Source organism: Nothobranchius furzeri, chromosome 14 (genome assembly GCF_043380555.1).
Source record: "Nothobranchius furzeri strain GRZ-AD chromosome 14, NfurGRZ-RIMD1, whole genome shotgun sequence".
NCBI lineage: Eukaryota > Metazoa > Chordata > Actinopteri > Cyprinodontiformes > Nothobranchiidae > Nothobranchius > Nothobranchius furzeri.
Window position 1 is genome coordinate 49,747,795 of NC_091754.1, and position 20,672 is coordinate 49,768,466.

Genomic DNA, 20,672 nt, shown 5'->3' on the forward strand with positions numbered 1-20,672 from the left:
GCTGCTCCTCCACATCGAGAGGAGCCAGTTGAGGTGGCTCAGGCATCTGGTCAGGAAGCCTCCCTATTGAGATTTTATGGGCATGTCCAACTGGGAGGAGGCCTAAAGGTAGACCCAGGACACGTTGGAGGGACTATGTCTCTCACCTGAGCAAAGCAAATAAAGCTTATGGCTTTAAGCTTTATTTGTAATGCAAAAACTAAAAGACACATGTTTTTTTGTTTTATTTCATTAGTTTGTTTATATATGTTGTAGCTGTTGCTGCTCTTGTTTTTTGATAGAGGAATCTTTTGAAGAGCTGTATCGGAAATTTCACTTCAGGTTTTGGGAATATTTAGTTTTCCTTTTGTACCCTATTTGTATTCAGTGATTCCAGAAAACGTACCAGAAAAATAAAAAGGGGACTATTGGATCTAGAGCCACGATCACAGTTTTATTTGCCTGATAAGAGAAAAAGAAGAGTCCAAGTTATACTTTCACCAATACTGAAGAATGTCTAATCTGTAAATTCAGATCTGGATACACTAACTTCTATGGTGGATTTAGCCCAATTTCCTCTTTCTTTGGGGGCATTTTTTTAATCAAACGAGAAAGGAAAGGTTTTGACTGAAAATAAATAAGGAATTACATTTCCTATTAATGGGTGGAGGAAAGCTTTCGGTGAGAATGGTTGGTTAACTCAGGCTAAATCTTTTGTCAAGTGTCTACATATGCATGTGTGTGCACCCACACATGCATGTCGTCCTGACAAAAGCAGCTCTTTCTGCATCGGTCTGGCTTTATGTGAGGGGCGTCACAGGGTCACATCATAACTAAATTAGTCAAGGTTCAACTGGGCTGAAGAACAGGCTAGGGAGTGGGGGCAGGACGAAGTCCCAGAGGGTTAAAGATGGGGTGTGTGTGCTGGAGGGAGACTGGAATTAGTCCATTCATGCCTGACTGGACGTTGGGTATGCTAACAGGCTACAGTGCTAATCTAGTTAGGAGATGGAACAGTGCAGCAATGGGAATAGCAGAGTAGGGAGTTGGGTAGATGCTATTTGGGGGGCTGAAGGGTCAAGGTCTAGAGTAGTGGGGTTTGGGCTGGGTGGCAGGTGGTTGAGGCTGAATAGGAAAGTAGGCAAGCAGTGGCTGGGTGGAGAGGAAGCAGATGACGGGGCATGGGGTGAGAGTGGGCACATGATGAGGGATGCCAAAGGGCAGCTGTGAGTGCATGTGGGGGAGTCGACGTGTTTCCCTGTGGTCACCAGATGGAAAGAAGAGAATAAAAAGACGACCCAGTTAAATCACACTCAGGCTCATTTTATCATTAATGTTCATCTTTATCTTTCATATTATAATAAATTAATCCACGGCAAAAAAAACAAGGATGCTCCGATCCGATACTGTGAATGGAAATCAGGAAATCATGTGATTTTCCAATGATCGGAATCAGGTTAAAAAGATATTTTACCCTTAGAAAACGACAGACACGACTGTTAAAGTTAATCCTTAGATGGAGATTTTCAAACAGAATGAAGATGGCTTGGTTTTAATTTTAACAAGTTCCTCTACATTAATTTTTTTTCTTTTGGGACGAAAACAACACTAATTTCAAACTATTTAAGGCAGGCAGGGATTCAGAAACGATACCTACATGTGGCTGTTAGCTAGCAGGCGAGTACAGTGCTAACCTGTTGCCTCAGGAGTGAAAATGTAAATTTGTGGCATTTTAAACCGTACAGCAAAGGGAATGTAAGACACGTAATGTGGCATACTGGGCATTTAACCTAGTGGAGAAGACAGAGCTGCATTCAACACTACAAATCTGATTTGCCACCTTAAAAACAAACTTTCAGCTTTTCCCTTCAGATGTCAGCACAACAGTCAATCACTGGTCTCCATTAGTCCTAGAAACTAAAGCTCCCAGTTCACTGCTGCAACTCAAAAAAGAACAAGAAGCTAGCCAACACTAACCCCCAAATTCCACTACCTCCGCTCAGCTCCGCTCCGGCACGAACTCCGGAGCAAAATCGGTCCCGTTGTAGTCAATCAGAGCAATTCCACTACTGCGGCCGTGCTCCGGCCGTGCTCCGGCAGTGCGCCGCCCTCTGTTCCGGCGTACGGCAGAAATAGAATCGATCCTATTTTTGCCGGACGCCGGAGCACCTCCGCAGTCAATGGACAGGAATCACAACCGCCCAACAGGAAAAGGAGCACGCACAACTTCCGTTTTTCACAATAAATCGATAAACAAAAGGAGTTTTTGTTTCATATGCACAGGTTTAACAACTTTTAACAACTATCAATGGTAGCTGAACTTTAAATGCACAAAAGTAAGCCATAAATACAGTTTCCACTATCAAAGTAGTCACACTTTGTTGATCCAAACACTGCTGATCTCTCAACACAAATGATGGACAGATTAAACAGTTCATTTCGATGCTTCTCCCACACAACGGGTGTTTGGATCTAACTTCCGCATTTATTGCTCGGACTGCATCGCAAGATCTTGAAAATCCCGCGCATGACTGTTTGCGCACCTCAGGTCTCCGCACCGGAGCGGAGCCGTTGTTGAGCGGGTACCAGTAAAAATTGAGTTCGGAAGCAAGCGGCTGCGGAAGGCGGGGTCGGACCGGAGCGGAGGTAGTGGAATTTGGGGGTTAAGGTTATGCTTAAATACTGTGCTGTGATAGCTACAGGTGTTGTGCAGAGAAAAGTGAGCCTGCAAGCCACGTAACCATGTGCCTGCCCTGTCACGGGAATGTTTATCTCACAACACAGCCGCATAATGAGGACCTAAACATTTAAAAATTAGAGCAACAATGCTACTTTAAAATAAATTCATAATAAACATGTTTCTTATCAATGTACTTCCTGAATGAATGATATCGATTGGCAGCTAAGGAAATGAAATAAAAACAGAAAGAAAGACATTTTTTTAATTTTCAAGGACAACTTGCTGCTTTGCCAAAGTATCTGATCGGGTTAGGGTGTATCGCTTCGATGATCACGTCGGTGATCGAATCAATAATAGACTCTGCGATCGTATTGGTGATCGTATCAGGATCGCATCGATGATCGCGTCGGTAATCGTATTGATGATCCCATCGGTGATCAAATTGATAATCTTATCGAAGATCGCATCAATAATCGACTCTGCAATCCTATCGGTGATCACATCTGTAATCGAGTCTATGATCGTATTGGTGATCATAGCTGGACCGCATCAGTCATCCATCTGTGACTGAATCAGCGATCACATTGGAGATCATATAAGAGGATCTTCGTTGACGTCTTACTTCATCTTTGTGCACATGCGTGAGTGGCTGGGTGGCAAAATCAAACACTAAATTGCCTGCTATCAATACGCGACGTAACCTTTTGAGAGTTTGCAGGCAAAATCCCCGATGCATAAACACTTTACTGTCATGTTCTGCATTCCCCTCATGTGTTCCCTTGTGCTCTGTGTGTCCTTATGCTTCCCCAGCCCACCCCAGGTTCCCCTCAGGTGTCTCCTTGTGTTCCCCAGCTCTCTCTAGGCTTCCCTCAGGTTTCCTCCTAGTCACTCCCCTGTAGTTCCTATTGGTTTGCATTAGTCTCCTTTTGTGTTCCTTCTGCACTTTATTAGTCTTCCTCACTCCTCTAGTCATTGGCCCTCTTTCTCCATACTCAAAACCAGTTGTTACCATTTTGGGAGTGAAAATTGATGCTGGACTTAAATTTGAGGCTCATATCAACTCAGTGATCCGGTCCAGTTTCTTTCACCTGAGACACCTTGCAAATATCAAGCCTATGCTGTCGAGAGCCCACCTGGAGCGGGTACTGCATGCCGTTGTTATTTCTAGGCTTGATTACTGCAACTCTCTATAAGCAGGGTTGTGTCAGTCATCATTGCGTCGCCTACAGGTTGTGCAGAACAGCGCAGCAAGGTTCCTGACTGGGACCAGGAAACGGGACCACATCAGTCCGGTTCTGGCCTCCCTGCACTGGCTTCCGGTTTGCTGTCGTGCACAATTCAAAATCCTTGTCTTTGTTTACAATTACTTCCAGGGTGGTGCTCCCCCCTATCTGGCCACACTCCTGAACAGACATTCCCCATCACGCGCTCTGCGCTTCTCTCAACAAGGCCTGCTCGCTGTCTCTCGTTCTAGGTGCCGTACTCGCGGGGACCGGGCTTTCTCAGTCATACCACCGTCTCTCTGGAACCAGTTGCCACCCTCAGTTAGGCTGTCCCCATCTCTGCGGGTCTTTAAGAGTCGCCAAAAACCCACCTCCTCCGCTTGGCGTTTCCTGAACATGTTTGATTCGGCCCTCTTTTACGTTGAATTTCTTTCACAGTTTTCATTGGTTCACTCTATCCCTTGTTTTACCCGTCTGTCCCGTACTAGAATGTTTCACCTTTTTTTGTAATTTGTATTGCTTTTATTTCTGAATTGCTTTTATTTTTGATTTATTCACTATATTTGTACTTCTACTGTACCATGTTCAGCGCCTTGGGATTCCTGACAGAGTTGCGGAAGGCGCTTTATAAATAAAGCTTTGATTGATTGATTGATTGATTAGTTGTTTATCTTTGCCCTTAGTCTTTAGGTTTAGTTATTTAGTGTTTTATATGTTATCGTTTATCTCCCCCTCTGCTTAGTTCTTTCCCCATTTAGTTTATTGATGGCACCTGTCTCCCCTCAAGACCTCACTCCTCACACCTATCACCTGTTCCTCTGATTGCTTTCCTCTGCGTTTAAAAACCGTCTTGTCCCTCAGTGTTTGTCGGTCCATTGTCTTATGTCAGCGTAGTTTTGTCCCTCCCTACTAAGTCTCAAGGTCTCTGCTCAGAAAGTGAGCTTTTGGTATTTTTTTGTCTGAGTTTAGTTATTAGGTTTTGGCCTCCTACCCTTTTGGATTTTTGGTTATCATCCTAAATAAAGGATTTTACATCCGCTCCTGCCTCGTGACGTCTAGTGTCTGCACCTTGGGTCCTAACCTCCTCCCTCTCTCAACGTGACCCTTTACTGTCTAAAGACAGGAGGAGGTTCATAGAGAGGCTTAAAATTTGTTTTAAAGACCAAATTAATGGTATGTAAAGCCCGTATGAGGTCTGGAATGACAGAAAACGGTCTGATTCGCCGGTGTTTTTTCACAAATCTGCTGGGGAAACATTTATTCCTATTCAACAGAAAGCCCTGGACCCCTGATTCATAAAATGAACGGCTTTCAAACATTTGGAGGCCTATGATTATTTTGTTTTAAGGAAAGTTGAGCCGATCTCGTCTGAAAACAGAAAGTGGTGGTCGTGCTAATAGCAGCAGTTAGTTACAGCGTTCTTCCCATCACCTGGGGGCGATTGCCAAAAAACCCCCGAATAAATCCTCACTGCAACTGGAAAGCCAGGTAAGTCTTGATTAATCACTGTCCTTATTTATTCATTTATTATTATAATGATCGTGGATTGAGACACCTCAATCAGAACACAAAAAAAACATGACTCCTTGGATTTAAAAATACAGAAAGATTAATGTTTTTAAAAACATCTCCTCTCATTAACAAATGCGTAGTCACAAGGACTTGCCATGAACTGAATGAGCCTCACAAACTCTCCGTTGCTGCAGGAGTCCAGGATTTCTTCCGGGATAGGAGCGTCCGGGGCGCTTCCTATCACCTCTTTCTTATTTCACTGTCGTTTACGGAGGAAATCCCAATAAAACTTTTTATCAAGCCTCCCTCGAGCTGAACTATCAACCACACAGCAAGAATTATCCATCAGCTTCGCTAAATCCTCCTCCAAACATGCAACACAACTGAATTATAGGCAAAATGCCTTGTTTCTTGACACACACTCCAGCCCCGCAATGTGAGAAACAACACTGACGTCACAAAAGATCGCCCTATAGGTGATCGTAACGGTGAACGTATTGTTGATGGCCTGCAAAAAAACATGATCGGAGCTTCCTTATAAGTTGTGACTGAATTCCAGTTCTCCTGATGAACTCCTTTATTATTCTGAGTCATTTCCTTGCTCCTTTGTTAGATCCATCTTTGAATTAGCAGCAAATGTTCATTTTGCAGCAACCTGCATCCCCAAACCATGGCATTACCTCCACCGTATTTGTGGTTATAGATCAATAAAAGTTTGACTCATAAGTCCATAAAACTTTGCACCAGATAGTTTTTATCTTTTCTCTGTAGTTTTTAGTCACTTCCAGCATGGCCTTCCTTTTCTTCTGGCTAATGAGGGTTTAGCATCTTCTGTACAAACTTCCTTCCTAACCCTAAAGCCTGATTCATGCTTCTCCGTCTGCATCAGTGTGGAGACATGCAACATCCTTGCGGGCCTGCCGGAGAGCTCCGCAAGGACGGACGGAGTCGAGCTCTCTTTTCTAAACATCCATCAGTCAAGACGGACAACGCAAGCTTGTGATTGGTCAGGACGCCGCTGTCGTCTACACCGCCGCCATTGCGCCCTCAAAAACATAAAGAGAGCCGAGGATAACAAGTGGCAGACACGGAGAAGCTTGAAGAATACCTCGCGAAAAAACTCTAAAAACATGAACGTTTAATTCCCCGTGACTGGAGGAGTGAACAGATGCGCAGCAAGCGTTTTATTTGTGGACGGAAATGACAGGAAACGTGGGTTTAGAGGTGGCGAGCGAAAGAAGAGGTGGAGGAGAACGAGAGACAAATTTGTCTGTTAAAAAGTCTCTTATATACAAAAAACACAATATAAACACACTATCTTAGACCGATACATGACAGGATACCACAGAACAGCGCTACGCCCTCTGTTGTCCAGCCGGGGAATTGCTTTGCAACACTCTCCAGGAGACGGAGAAGTATGAGCGCAAAACGCTTCCGTCAATCCATGCGTGTCTGTCCCTTGCGGAGCTGACGGAGAAGCATAAATCAAGCTTTACTCTTCCTCTGGAGGTTGTTGTTGGTGTCACCAACAGTTGATTTAGGGTTCTTTCAAAATGGTTCAGTCATCAACCCCTGATGACTTCCTTAATAATCTTATTCCACATGTATCGCTACTGGTTTAGGCCAAAGCACAATTGGTTTCCCATCTTCACAGACAACTCTCTAGCTTTCTAACTGGTTCCACCTTGGATTAAAACTGGTCTGAAAGCATTTAGTGTTTGAATATTTCCAGAACAAACCAAAACCGTGTATCTGATGGCGTTAGATGTGACTCTCTATGACAAAAGCAAGAGGAAACTAAAGATCAGAGCATCACTCGTCAACTTCTGTTCTGTTATTTACTGTTAGAGACAAAAACTGAGCTTTTCAATATCCTTGATGGTGCATAAATTAAAGAGGAGAACAGTAAAATAAACTACCTCTGTCAAATGCAGAAATGGGTAACTTCCACTGAAATCTCAGTCAAACCTTCGTCACGTCTCTAGCCTGTAGAGCCTCAGCCCGAGCAAACGAAGTAAGAAGAAAAAAGAAAAGCTGAGCTGGGATGATGGGAGAGAACGCTGCGTCAACACTGCATCTGTTCTCACACACAATCGAGTTTCAGGAATAAATTCTCTCTTTACCCAAAGCGTTTGGCTCCCATCTGCTCCGTATGCGAGTCACACACCTACATAAAACTACTTATATACTTCTCACATTTATGACACATGGAAAAGTGCTAATTGAGTTTAACTTTAGAGAGTTAGACTAGTTTAGAGTCGAGATTTAAGGGGTGCCGTACTGCTTTTGAGGACGGCCTCGTTGACCTCGATCTCTCCTTGGTTTGGATCCTCGTACTCCAGATGGGGGAAGTAGTGCATGGGTTCTGGACTCGTGGCCGAGCTGGAGTCGCCGTTGGACACCGTTCCATTTGGACTCTCTGAGCCCCCGCACTGGTCATCATCAAACACAGCAACCAGCTGAAACAGACACAAAAAAAACACACACAATAAAAAACTCTAATGAAAAGATGCTCTTTGGTGTTTAAACAGGCTGGAAACGCACGGGCAGATTAAACAGCATTACCACTGACCAGAGAGGCTTTCATGTCAGTTAGCTCGCCAGTTCTGGTAACGCAACCCGCTTGGTTCTGCCAAATGTGCAGATGTGATGGAGCAGGATTCACGGCTCACTTCCTTCTTAGTGAACTTTCTTTCTTTCTGGACAAAAGGAGAAAATCTGATCTTGCAAATGGACAGTTTGGAGGAACTGGCACGCATCTTGAGGTGTTTATGTATGAAATTAGCAGCCAAATGAGATCAGACAAGAGAATGAGAAGCTGTCAGACACAATGACACGGCAGCAGCAGTGAAGCGACGAGGAACCGACAGGGCGACCCAAATGAGCAGGGGATGGAGGGCACAAGAACGCCAAACCGTCCTAATTGAGATGGGGACACGATGGCTGATCGAGGGGTGTGTGTGTGTGTGTGTGTGTGTGTGTGTGTGTGTGTGTATGCCACTGCATCTATGTGGCTTGATAAATGAGCACGCAGTGGCGTGACGCTCTCATTAGAAGAACCTGGCGACGGAAATGACCACTTAATGAAAAGCAATAACCGTAGTGGAACAAGGGATGAAAATGAAACTAACAGATAAGAGGACTTCAATTAACAACTCTAGAACATAGGTGTGTGTGTGTGTGTGTGTGTGTGTGTGTGTGTGTGTGTGTGTGTGTGTGTGTGTGTGTGTGTGTGTGTGTGTGTGTGTGTGTGTGTGTGTGTGTGTGTGTGTGTGTGTGTGTGTGTGTGTGTTTAAACAACAAACATGGAGGAGCTGGAGAGATGGCTGGCATCCATCACGCTGTGATGCCGCCTCCCACCTAAAGCTCCCGTGATTCAATATCCTCCTGACACCTGACCGGCGCCGTGCAGAAGCAGATTTGTCAACTGTGCTCGCATGTATGTGCGCATTAGCATCAGGGCGAGGGAGCCAGAGGAAAGATGAGGAATTGGGGGACGCAAAGAAGAGAGAAAGACAGAATGCCAGGAAAAACAATCTGATTGCGACGCTTGATGGATGCATCTTGAGCTTTCTCCCCTCTTTATCTTCCTTCCTCCTTCTCTCCTTATCTCCTCTCCTTCCCGAGCCTCTGTCTCCTCCAAACTCGCTGACGGCATCAATCAAAGAAGTCGGCTCGCAAGCTTCCCCTCAAAAACGATTAGGTTGTTTAGAACTTATTTTGAATGTGTGGAGTGGAAATGATCTTTGGAGTGGAGGTTTTTTTATGGCTGACACAGGCGGGGAGTGGTGCTAATGAAGGCCGCCCTGCTGCTTCCACTCATCACTCAATCAAACCTTAAGTATCAACAGGATGAATCATGCTGCCGCCTTCAACTTGAACAAAATGAGGTATTATATTTGATCCTCACAACTGACTAAACTTTCAGCTTCCAGTTCTGATTAAATGAGATCGACTCGAGAATCTTTGCATTTGTTCGACCCAAAGTGGCACTTGTTAAAGGAACTAAGTGGAAGCTAATGTTCTCACTCCTAACTCACCAGGACACCTGCCATTTACCAGAGTACCCATTTACTGACACTTTAGGTAACTAGGTCAGCCTGACACAAGTCAATCTACCTGTCAGAACAGGAAGCCAGTATAATCCAGTATAAAAGCAGCTAATCGCGAAGCAGCTAATCACTAAGTAGCTAATCATGAAGCAGCTAATCGATAAGTAGCTCATCATGAAGCAGCTAATCGCGAAGCAGCTAATCGTGAAGAAGCTAATCGCGAAGAAGCTAATCACGAAGAAGCTAATTGTGAAGAAGCTAACTGCGAAGAAGCTAATTGCGAAGCAGCTAATTGCGAAGCAGCATCTTAACGTATTTGGGCATCCAGATGTGGTGAAGAAGACCTGCTGAAATTCAGCATCAGAAAAACGGATGTTAATGTGACTGTCAGCTAAGAACAGGAAACTAAGGCAACAATTCACACAGGATCACCAGAACTGGACCGGATGACACTGGAAAACCCTTCCCTGGTAAGATGGTTGGGTCAGAATTAGGTGTCACCAACATGAAGGCATAGACCCATCCTGCCTTGTATAAATGCTTCATGTTCTGGTTCCACTTTGGACCCCTCAGTACCACCTAAGTCTGCTTTAATCACCACAGCTTACCTGTGTATTGTTGCTAATCATGCCTATGCCTTTTTGACCACATGGACCCATCTTCTGATGGCTACTTCCAGCAGGATAAGACACCAGGTCACAAAGCTCAGATCATCTCTAACTGGTTTCTAGAAGATGACCATGAGTCCAATGGACTCCAACGGCCTCCACAGTCACCAGATCTCAGTCTAGTCCAGAACCTTTGGGGTGTGGAGGAATGGGAGGTTCTCCACAGGGGTGGAGCTGTGTGATGATGTCGTGTCAGTATTGAGGCTGTTCTGAAGGTGAAAATGGTCCAACCTGGTATACTCCCATTATAAAACTAAGCTTCAGTTACGATCAAGCCATTGGTTATGTTCTTTATAAGAAGACATGAATGTCAACCAAAACCAATATCACCTTCTAACCCAAGGTAAAATGGGAGACAACCCATGTCTTCCTGCTAACGGGGAGTTTTCCTCTCCACTGTCGCTACAGGCTTGCTTAGTCGATGAAATCTACTGGGTTTCCTTACAGATTAAACTCTTAACTAATTCTCATAATGAACTGAGAAGTGGAATGTTTACTTTGTGAAGTGCTTTGAGATGCTATATAAATAAACTGAACTAAATCCAATATAACTTCAAAATGAAACCATTTATGGAGCTAAATGGTGATTAAACTGAACTATTAACATAAAAACAAACTAAAGATATCACAAACTCCAATTATTCCACATAAACATTCTGACTCATCCTCAAAACTTTGTAAAGTACACTCAGAGAAACATCTTTCTTCAGCTCCATAAGATTAGTTTATTTTACCTGCTAGCTAGTTTGCTACTGAGATTGTAAACACCCTCCAGGAATTATACCGTACCCTAATCAATCTCTCAGGCACCCTTTTAAACAAAAGTGAGATTTTTAATATTGTGAAATGCAGGAGAAATACATTTTAGATGTTAAAGGTAAAGAACATCAGGAGGGCCCATCCCTCAGTGCACTCTTAAGGAGGATTTTCTGTTCCTGTGTGAGGAACAACACGTCTCACAGTGACTCCTCAACACAGATGGTTCGTTCAGGTTAGGGTTAGTCCTTGCTGTGACCCTCATCCCCTCAAACAAGCTGCTGTATTTTTCCTCGTTGCATCCATGTTGGGATATTTTTCTGTGCGTCACTTGATCGTATGACTGCTACCCGTTAGCTTTAGCGTTAGCCAATCTGTGTGTAGCTGCACTTTTGATCACAAACTTTGGACCGGTTCTGCCTTTGTTGGTTCCTGTATTTTCCCCCACTGCATTGAGATGACCACACTGTGCGCCAGTAAAAAGCATTTCTCTTACACTTAACTTTTGTTCAATAAAGTTCTGGGGAAAATAGCAATTCAAAGACGTTGCACCAGTGCTACGTTTAAAAATAGACAGACACGCACAGACAGTTTTTTTCGTCGCACTGTACAGCCCTGCTCTGATGTGGAAGAGCCTGGGGGAAAATCAGGATGTCAGTAGCACCAACCATAGATATGTACCAACTAGCGAGAAAAGCAATTTTTGATCTTTTTCTGCAGCGGTTTTAGTGCTTTTCGGTGCACCGCTGCTGGCACAGCGCCCCTGTAGTGGCGCAACGCTGCAACTGAAGTTAAAATAGCATCCATATAGAGCTCCAGGAGTTGACATCACTTCTCCCGGCATGCAACAGTTCAAATCGAAACGGTGCCATCTTGGCAGGCAGAAGCCCGCAGCTGGGCTATTGGTTATTGTCAGAAAACTCAAACGGGAAATATGGTAGATTCCTGTTGTGCCCCAGGATGTCAGAACAGACGCGGACGACATAAGGGATGAGCCATCTACAGGATTCCACAAGATCCGGAACGCCACAAATGTTGGATCATTGGAATGAAACACGCTAGTCTCCAGGCTAAAATGAAACTGTGGGATCCAGAGAGTAAAGGTTTTCACTTATGCAGCGACCACTTCATATCAGGTACTTAAACCAATGTTTCCTCAACTCTGTATGGTATTTACTGTATTTTACATGCTTTTATTACAATTCTTAGTGGGCTTCCTAAACTTATTTTGGCGTGGCTTTTTCTGTCATTACTCATAGCAACAAGTAAACATCACGTAAAACGGTGCCTCGTGAGTTCTGCGTGCTGCCGTTTCCGTGTCTTATGATCACAGCAATTAACCGGCTAAGCTGTATTTCATTTTTAAGCAATGGTTGATCAATTGTCAGATCAAACATAAAAAGCACTTTGGATTGCTATTATCTGTGTCATTGAGACAGATCTCAGACAGATCCTGAGACGCTCCTGCCTGACATTTTTATTTTATTCACGGGAAAAAAAAAATCAGACTAGTGATTTCTCTTGGCGTTCAGTTTATACATTCAAACAGCACTGCACTCTATTTAAACTTCTTACATATATTTGTCCATCCATCCATCCATCCATCCATCCATTTTTATCCGCTTATCCAGAGTCTGGTTGCGGGGGCAGTAGCCTAAGTCGAGAGGGACTTCCCTCTACCCAGCCACCTGGGCCGGCTCCTCCGGGGAAATCCCAAGGCATTCCCTGGCCAGGTCCGCTTCGACAGCTTCTGGCGTTTTTAAAAAGTATCCCAGGAGCATGGAAAGGGTCACGGTAAGGGTCGGAGATGTTTATTCTATTTCATTTCTGACTATATAAAACGATTTCTTCAGTTTTAAAGTGTGAAGTAAACTCCGACGGAGTAAAATCCAAGCCGATCCTGTTCATTAGGGTTCCAAGCCCAACGGGTGTTTTTCTATGGATTTTTCATTATATATTATTTATTATTATTATTCTCCGCTAATTCCATATGGGCGCAGGAGCCAGAAAATGCCAGAAAAAATCTGACAGTCTGATAGAAAATCCTGAACCCTACTCAGATTCCAAAATTTGTACACGGAGTCACCTAGGTGGCGCTATTGCGAACGGGAATGTGTTTCAGATACTAGCTCCCAAACCATAGGTCCTGCAGTCAAAATCTTTATATGTACATGATCCTTGGATGATTCTGCATGTTGTTTGTATTGGCCACGCCCATTTCTGTCTGACTAGATGTTTTGCTAGATCGCAAAAAATGCTAAACTTAGTTTTAATCACCAATCCGTCATTTTTTTGTCAAATCAACTTCCTATTTTTATTGACAGACTAATGCAAATATTTTTTTTTGTCAGATAAGTTCAATTTTTATGATCCTTATGAAAATATAACCAGAAGTCTCACATCACAAAGGTAATCTGGGAATATTTAGAGATTTTTGTACAAAAGCATAGATTTTTAATGAATTTTTTACTTTATGCCAGTTTTTCTGTGTAGTTGGATAAAACAGTAAATAATTTTTATTAGAATGTTTTTTAGGTATACAGTAAATATGAACCATTTATAACATTCCACATGTACCTATGGTGATCTGAGATTTTTCTACTAATTTTATAAAGTAGCACAATTTTTTTATGAATATTTTAATTTTGGGTGTGACCCTTATTATATTTACCAATTTTTCTTGAAAAAAAAGCATTGAATCTACTGTTTTAAAACAGCAGCATTGTATTAAACATGGTAACATTGCCATGTGAGAATATTTTGGTAATTTTATGATGATCTGTGGATTTTCAGGATTTTTTAAAAAACCTTTTGATCAATAAGTCATGAAATGAAACTCATAGTTTTTGTTTAAATATATTAAATATAGAGACTTTATCAAGTAATTATGTTATTCATAATATACTGTTGATGTATAGATTATTTTTTGATAATCTTTAGATCAAATATGGATTTTATAATAAAGTTTTTGTTTCAGTCAGTTTATTTATGAATCTGAATACATTTTCTTAATTAAAAGATATTTCATTTAGAAACAATAAAATGACAAAAACTAATTTCTCATGACCCCATAATGAACCAAAAATATTTTGGAAATTTCTTTGAAAATAACTTATTTTTAATGAATTTAATAAACATTGTCAGTAATATTGATATGGTAAATGGCCTGTATTTGTACACCACCTTAGTTTGGTTCAACAACCCTCCAAGGCGTTAAACAACACAATCAGTCTTTCACCCATTCACACACACAGTCACACACTGGTGGGCATGACCTACACTGTAGCCACAGCTGCCCTGGGAGCACTGAGAGATGAGGCAGCCTTCTCTAGACAGAGTCGGGATCGATCATGCAACCTTCCGATTACTAGAAAACCCGCTCCACCTCATTGACCTACTGCTGTCCCATACAGCACATGACATAATTGACTAAATCTCCACGATCTTTAAAAATGAAACAATGGAAATGGATTGTAATAGGGTTTGAGATGTTAGCCATGCCTACGAAAGATTTTTGTATAGGCTGCGCAAAAGGTTCAATGAGTTATCCTGAGTGTTCCTTTCATTGCGCTGGTTTAAGTGAGTTGACAGGATGCCGGCAGGAGAATGTGTTTTTGGGGCAGGGCCACGTGAGGAATGGCGAAGGCAGGGCTGGGTGGGGGACTGGCGCTGGTTGGCTTGGAACCTGTTGGTAACTGCTTGCAGTTCTAGTTTAGTTTACCTTTGTTGCCTGCCAACATGGCGTCTACTCTCTGAGAGTCACGAGACGTCCGGAGCTCTAAAGCTGGGGGCAGAGTGAAATCAGGCTGGGGCGGCACAAAAATAGCTGGAGGCGGCCGCCACGCAAATTTGAATGCAGGAAAAACCCTGACTCTGCGTTGGCTCCAGTTGGGTTTGGAGAGTGAGGAGACCCACCCAAGGGTGCCCATTCATACTAAAGACCAAGAGGTTTACTGAAAAAAAAGTGAATGAGCCCTTTTAATATTTTCTGGGTTAAGTCCAAACTAAAGTCTTAGTTATTTTTTTCTTTGCTCCATAAAATGAGAAACATTTCCTAAAGTGCCAGAATCCTACCAAAAAGCAAAGAACCCCACCTAAAATGCTGTATATGTTTAGTTTTGTTTTTCAGGCAACAACCCACGACTCAGCAACAGCTTTTGTTGTTTTTTTATATTTTATCTAGGACACGACCTGCTTCCAGGATGCTGTGCTTCAATAACCAAACCTGACTTATGACCCTCCTCTCAGGGGAACTAACAGCAAACGGGGTTTCATCCTTTCACACACTAGAAAAACACCAGTTCCATTATTCTTCTGATGACTTTAACTGGATTAAAGCTGATTTTTTTTAACAGCTGGAGAAGAAATGTACCCAGCTGCTGTAAACAGCAGATGAGGTTTGCATGTTACAGCTAAAACAGATGAGTGCTTTTAAATATTGATTTGCTCAGTAGGAATAAAATCAGCCCGACGCAGCCAGCAGTGTTCAGATTATATAAAAATGTATTTATCATAGAAACACACACACACACACACACACACACACACACACACACACACTCACTCACTCACTCACGCAGAGGAAAAACAGTGCCACCTTGTTTCAGTCTGGTGATACAACAGCCTGGTCTCAACATTTACATGAGCAAAACACACACACACACACACACACACACACACACAACCTCACAAACACACACTCCCCTATTCCATCCTCTAGTACTAATCAACCCATTTTTCTTCTGCTCTTTCATCGCAGCCTGTGTGTGTTTATCTCTGTGTGTGTGTGTGTGTGTGTGTGTGTGTGTGTGTGTGTGTGTGGTAGCAGTCTATTGAGATGCTTTTTGTGCTGTTGTCATTTATCTTCCACTCCCCTTTTTTCTTCCTTTTGCAATATTCTTCATTCTTCTTTGAACAAGAGATGCATAATTCAGGAGCGTAGAGCATCCTAACAGTGGAATGGTAACCCAATCATCACACACACACACAAGCGCGCGCGCACACACGCATGCGCGCTCTACTATAAACTGCAGGTGTACAAAGATTAGTCGATTTTTAAGACCAAAAAATAAAACCATCCACTCCTCAGGAAATCGACCAGCCTGCTGAAAATGAAATTCCCGACACCCCCACTTGGTGAATTGAGTTTATTATTAGCTAAAATGATTTAAGCTGCTTTTCATGGTAATTAGAAAATGTTATTTTTTCCTTAAATAGCTTGTAATAGCACATATTGTATCTGTATCGTTTTCTTTTATTCCGATTTTCAAGCAACAGAACTGTGAAAACTCCTGAAACAACAGTGTTTGAATTTGATGTTACAACAAAATGTGTTTCTCCATAGCTGTGAAAGGACGGATGCTGAGAGTGGAGATGCACTGACGGAGCGAAGTATCTGAGCATGACGGAGAAGAAACCCAGCTCTTGATATCTGTGACATTTTATTAGAAACGGCAATGAATAAGATACAAGGCACAGGCAGTTCCTTGCACCTTTGAGATCAGGTAATTCTAATTAGTTATAGTATTTAGTGTGAAGAGAGGTGGTGATAACGCTTATTATACCACAGATTGATAATAGTTTTATGAGCTGCATCAGCAAGTCAGCTGAAGCAAAAATTATTTTAACTAGAACTGCAAGCAGTTATCAACGGGTTCCAAGCCATCCAGCACTTAAAAAAAATAATAAGTGCAAACCTCTTCACAGAGCTGCAATTTTTGTGATGTGAACTCACCACTTTGGAGTTCACGCAACCTAAAAATATTTTCCTCTTACATGCAAATAATGATTTTTAGGAATTGTTTCAATTTAGAAATTTTAAATGATTGTAAACCACGGCCACTTTAATTGATCATTACCATATTGATATTGTAGTCTTAAGCCTACATAATGATGATAATTACAAAGTTTCATGCAGATGCATTTAGTCAGTTCAACAGTATACATTATACCCGTTTATAGCGCCTCCTATTATTTGATCAAGCTGAAATTCAACATACACACTTGAATTTACCTTAGGTACTGTTGATATGAACAGCTTTGAAAAAAGTCTAAATCTTTCAAAGTTATACTAATAAAACTTTATCATTTAAACATTTTAATTTTAAAAAGTCAGATTTCATAAAATAAATAAAATATCAAAAATCCATCCAAATCCTTTGGTCAGCCACTCCTCCCCTCTTGTCAGGCTAAGTTTTGACTTGACTGTGTTTGACAGCCGGGAGGAGTTAACAATGTATTATGCAAATTTCTACTAATTTGCGTAAGTTTGAAAAATTTTTCAAAATACTCATCTAAATTTGACTGACTCGATGAACATACTGGATGAGATCATTTATTTTTTTACTGAAAAAATGGGGAGAAAATTGCCCAAAACATTTTTTTCGGTACAACAGCGCCACCTATTGGACAAAACTCAAATTTATCTCTGTGATTGTAGATGACACTATTATGGATTTTAACTGTAACTTTCTGTATAGAATATATATTTTTCATGAGTTAAGGGACAAACAATTTCTAAACCTATAAGCCACACCCACTTTTTAATCAATTTCCAAATATAGCTTATGGGTTTGATGATAAACATCTGTGCCAAGTTCAGTGGAAATCCATCAAGCCGTTTTGTCTAAACAAACTTTTTGACTGTTGAGCTATTGGTGAACTATTGGTGAATTAAAATAAAAATTAAGCAGATGTGACTTACAGCTCATATTTTTAAGAGTCTAAAGTCGAATCATCTAAACCTAAAAAATGGTGGAGATTAGGACATGTGCTAGCTAGCACACTGAATTTGACATGGTGTCATTTGCGCAACTTTCAATATTTCTGCAAAGTTCTTCATCACAATTACTTATCTTCATCGATAGATCATATATCCCAAGTATGAAGTAGATTCGGCGAAAAATGACAAATTGGTGATTAAAACTAGATTTTGTGTTTTTTGCTATTTTGCAAAAAATCTACTTAGGTGGAAATGGGCGTGGCCAATGCAAAAAATATGCAGAATGATCGATGGATCAAGGACATTAAAAAGTTATTGAAGGTAAGGCCTAAGGTTTGGGAGTTATTAGCTATAACGTATCTTTTTTTTTTGTTTTTTTAAAGGAGAGAAACTGACAACATCAGCTGGCTGAGGATAAAATTTGTTTCGGTATAACCTTCCTTCCACTATGACTCAGAAGTTAGACTGTTTTGTGATTATTTCAACGTGGAATCATTTGACACAAACATAAGGGCAATCCACGATTTGATCCTCATATCTTCATTTTAAATCAGTTTTAATCCAAGGTGCAAACTTGGCCTGCCAAAAGTGAAGCCAACCAGGAAGTGACAGCTGACAGGAAGTGACAAGAAGATTACAGCCTGATACAAAACAACTTAGGTTTAATAGGGCTAGTTTTCAGTCATGGCAACTCTGAAGTGGGTGAATTTTTTGTAACTTTTTCATTTAAGTGTAATGAAATGCTTGAAATTAAGAATTTTTTTCATGATTTTTTATTAATACATACAAGATGATCAGGCTCGTAGTGTCACACCTGAAACAGTCTGGCTGGAAACAGTTCTTGGCTCAATCTTTCCATTTGATTGAATGTGACAACTGTATGTTTTTTACTGCTTTGCCAGTTCATAGACATATTCAAATCCTTCATGGTTTTTTACCCCTACAACAGCTAAAAGTAAAATCACACAAAAATAATGCTTTTAAGGAAACCAAATATAGTTTTAATGGATATTACCTACTGGTAATTTTAAAATGACACTCATCATAGGATATTTTACCACAGTAACTAACCTCTGCTTCATGTTACGTCCCTATACTTCACCAAATGTAACTATTCTGCAACTACCTAGCGTACCACGCAGAGAGAATTACATAAAACACACCTAACACCTCTAAATCTAACTCCGGCTCAAAGCACACAATGTACGTACTCATCCTGCACACACAAACACACACCTACACTTTGCAGAGACCATAGGGCCCGTGGTATTTAAACAAGTAGAAAATTGGTTCTATTACCGATGAGAGCCGGGCTAATCCCGCTTCTATTCCAGCCTGAATCTATACAGTACAAGGAGCAGATGTGGGGATTACCTCTAAGAAACCCCACACACCGCTGGCTCTGCGTCTGTACAACACACACACACACACACACACACACACACACACACACACACCTGAAGACACTATCAACGTAAAAGATTAGAGATGCTGGAAATACACATTTACAGTCAATAAGGCACTAAAAGGCATAATGAGTCTGTGACCCTTAACGTCTTGTTTAGTTGTTGTATGCTAGTTGAATACCTTCAGAATAAAGTCTAACTCAAACTTTCACATCTATATCTATGCAAATAAGGATAGCCTAGCTTTCAATTAATACCTAAAGTTAACAGATCATTTAGCAAACTAGAGGAATTTAAGAATAACCCAGATTAAAAGGCTTTACTACAAGAATAAGCCATAGAAAACCAGGAAACCATCGATGTAGACGAATAAAAAATACTAATCTGCTTAAGTTCATGTTTTTACTCCATAACCCAGGGAATCTCAGCTGCCGGCCCACGGGCCACATCCTACCCACCAGACTTTAACTCAGGTAATTACATGAGAGAATACAATGCCGATAGTTTTTTAGTGCTGTGGCGTCCGGATCTGCTAGTGGTCCCGCTCCTGCATGACATCATCATTGTACGGCAATACCGCTCGGCCAAAATACATTGCATCTCTTTTTCGATTCTGTTCTTTTACATATGTTTTGGAAATAGTTTAGCAGTGTTGTTATTAAATTCATGTTTTTTACTACCTACATTTTCTCTAAAGTGGCAACGTCATTAAGTCGTATATCCAGCTAATCATCTAGTATGATGTCACCGACAGGTGCAGGACACCGAGCCGGACATAAGGAAACATGGCGTCTAATATGGCGACCCCCATGGACGCTAGACCAATGCCCGATTTTTATGGTTATACGTTACAAAGCTGCCATTATTTTTCAACAACTGGACATCATTTTATTCATTTTGAACATTTCGATGGATATTTCCAGAGATTAAAGCTAAAATTACTCACTGTCCCTTTAAAGCAACAACATGAGATAACATGGGCACAAATCATTTGGTGGTTGCTAAGATTAACCTGTTAGCAAAAATAATAAACAAAAGATAATACCCAATAGCATCTTTATTTAGTCTTTTCTACATGTTGCAGTGGTTGAGTAGGGATTAGCCAAATGAGCTCAACAGGCTAAATATCCCATCCTCGCTGATTAAAGTTAGGATTTAAAATTAAGAAGCGTTGTAAAAGTCACTGCTTACTGTTCCAGAAGGTGAAACATCCTTGACCTTAGTGAAATGTTTCTGAGTTTCCTGCAAGAACATCTGTTGCATTACCCAGAGAGATGAAGCACATGTGGACCAAGAGGGAGCAGACACCCCCCACTCACACACATCTACACAGAACGAGCCACCAGCTGAGGTATTCCCTTTTGCATCATGACAGGTTGTATTATTATTTATGCACGCTCATAAAGGGAGAAGGGAAAACTCTTCATAAATCACACGGGCCCAAAAGGCTTTGAGACGGAGATGAAGGGAGGCGGGGAGAGGAAGGTGACAGGAAGGAGCGAGGGCTTGTGGGTGACAAGGGAGCTCCGGGCCTCAAATTTCTCAGGTCAGTAACTGAAATCTCCAAACGGCTCATTCATCATTCCTGTTGCGTGGAAGGGAAAACACACACACACACACACACACACCAGGGTTGCTAAAGCTCCACATCTGTGGACACACTCACACCTCCATC

General features: G+C 41.6%; 1 protein-coding gene across 2 annotated transcripts in view; it reads right to left on the reverse strand.

Moving 5' to 3' along the window:
• Window positions 1–20,672, reverse strand: part of pard3ba (par-3 family cell polarity regulator beta a) — a 247,550-nt gene that overhangs the window by 201,581 nt on the left and 25,297 nt on the right. For both annotated transcript variants that reach the window (XM_054743134.2, XM_054743136.1), the window contains exon 3: window positions 7,676–7,853. In XM_054743134.2, coding sequence (XP_054599109.1) covers window positions 7,676–7,853 — 178 coding nt within the window. The remainder of the gene's footprint in view (window positions 1–7,675; window positions 7,854–20,672) is intronic.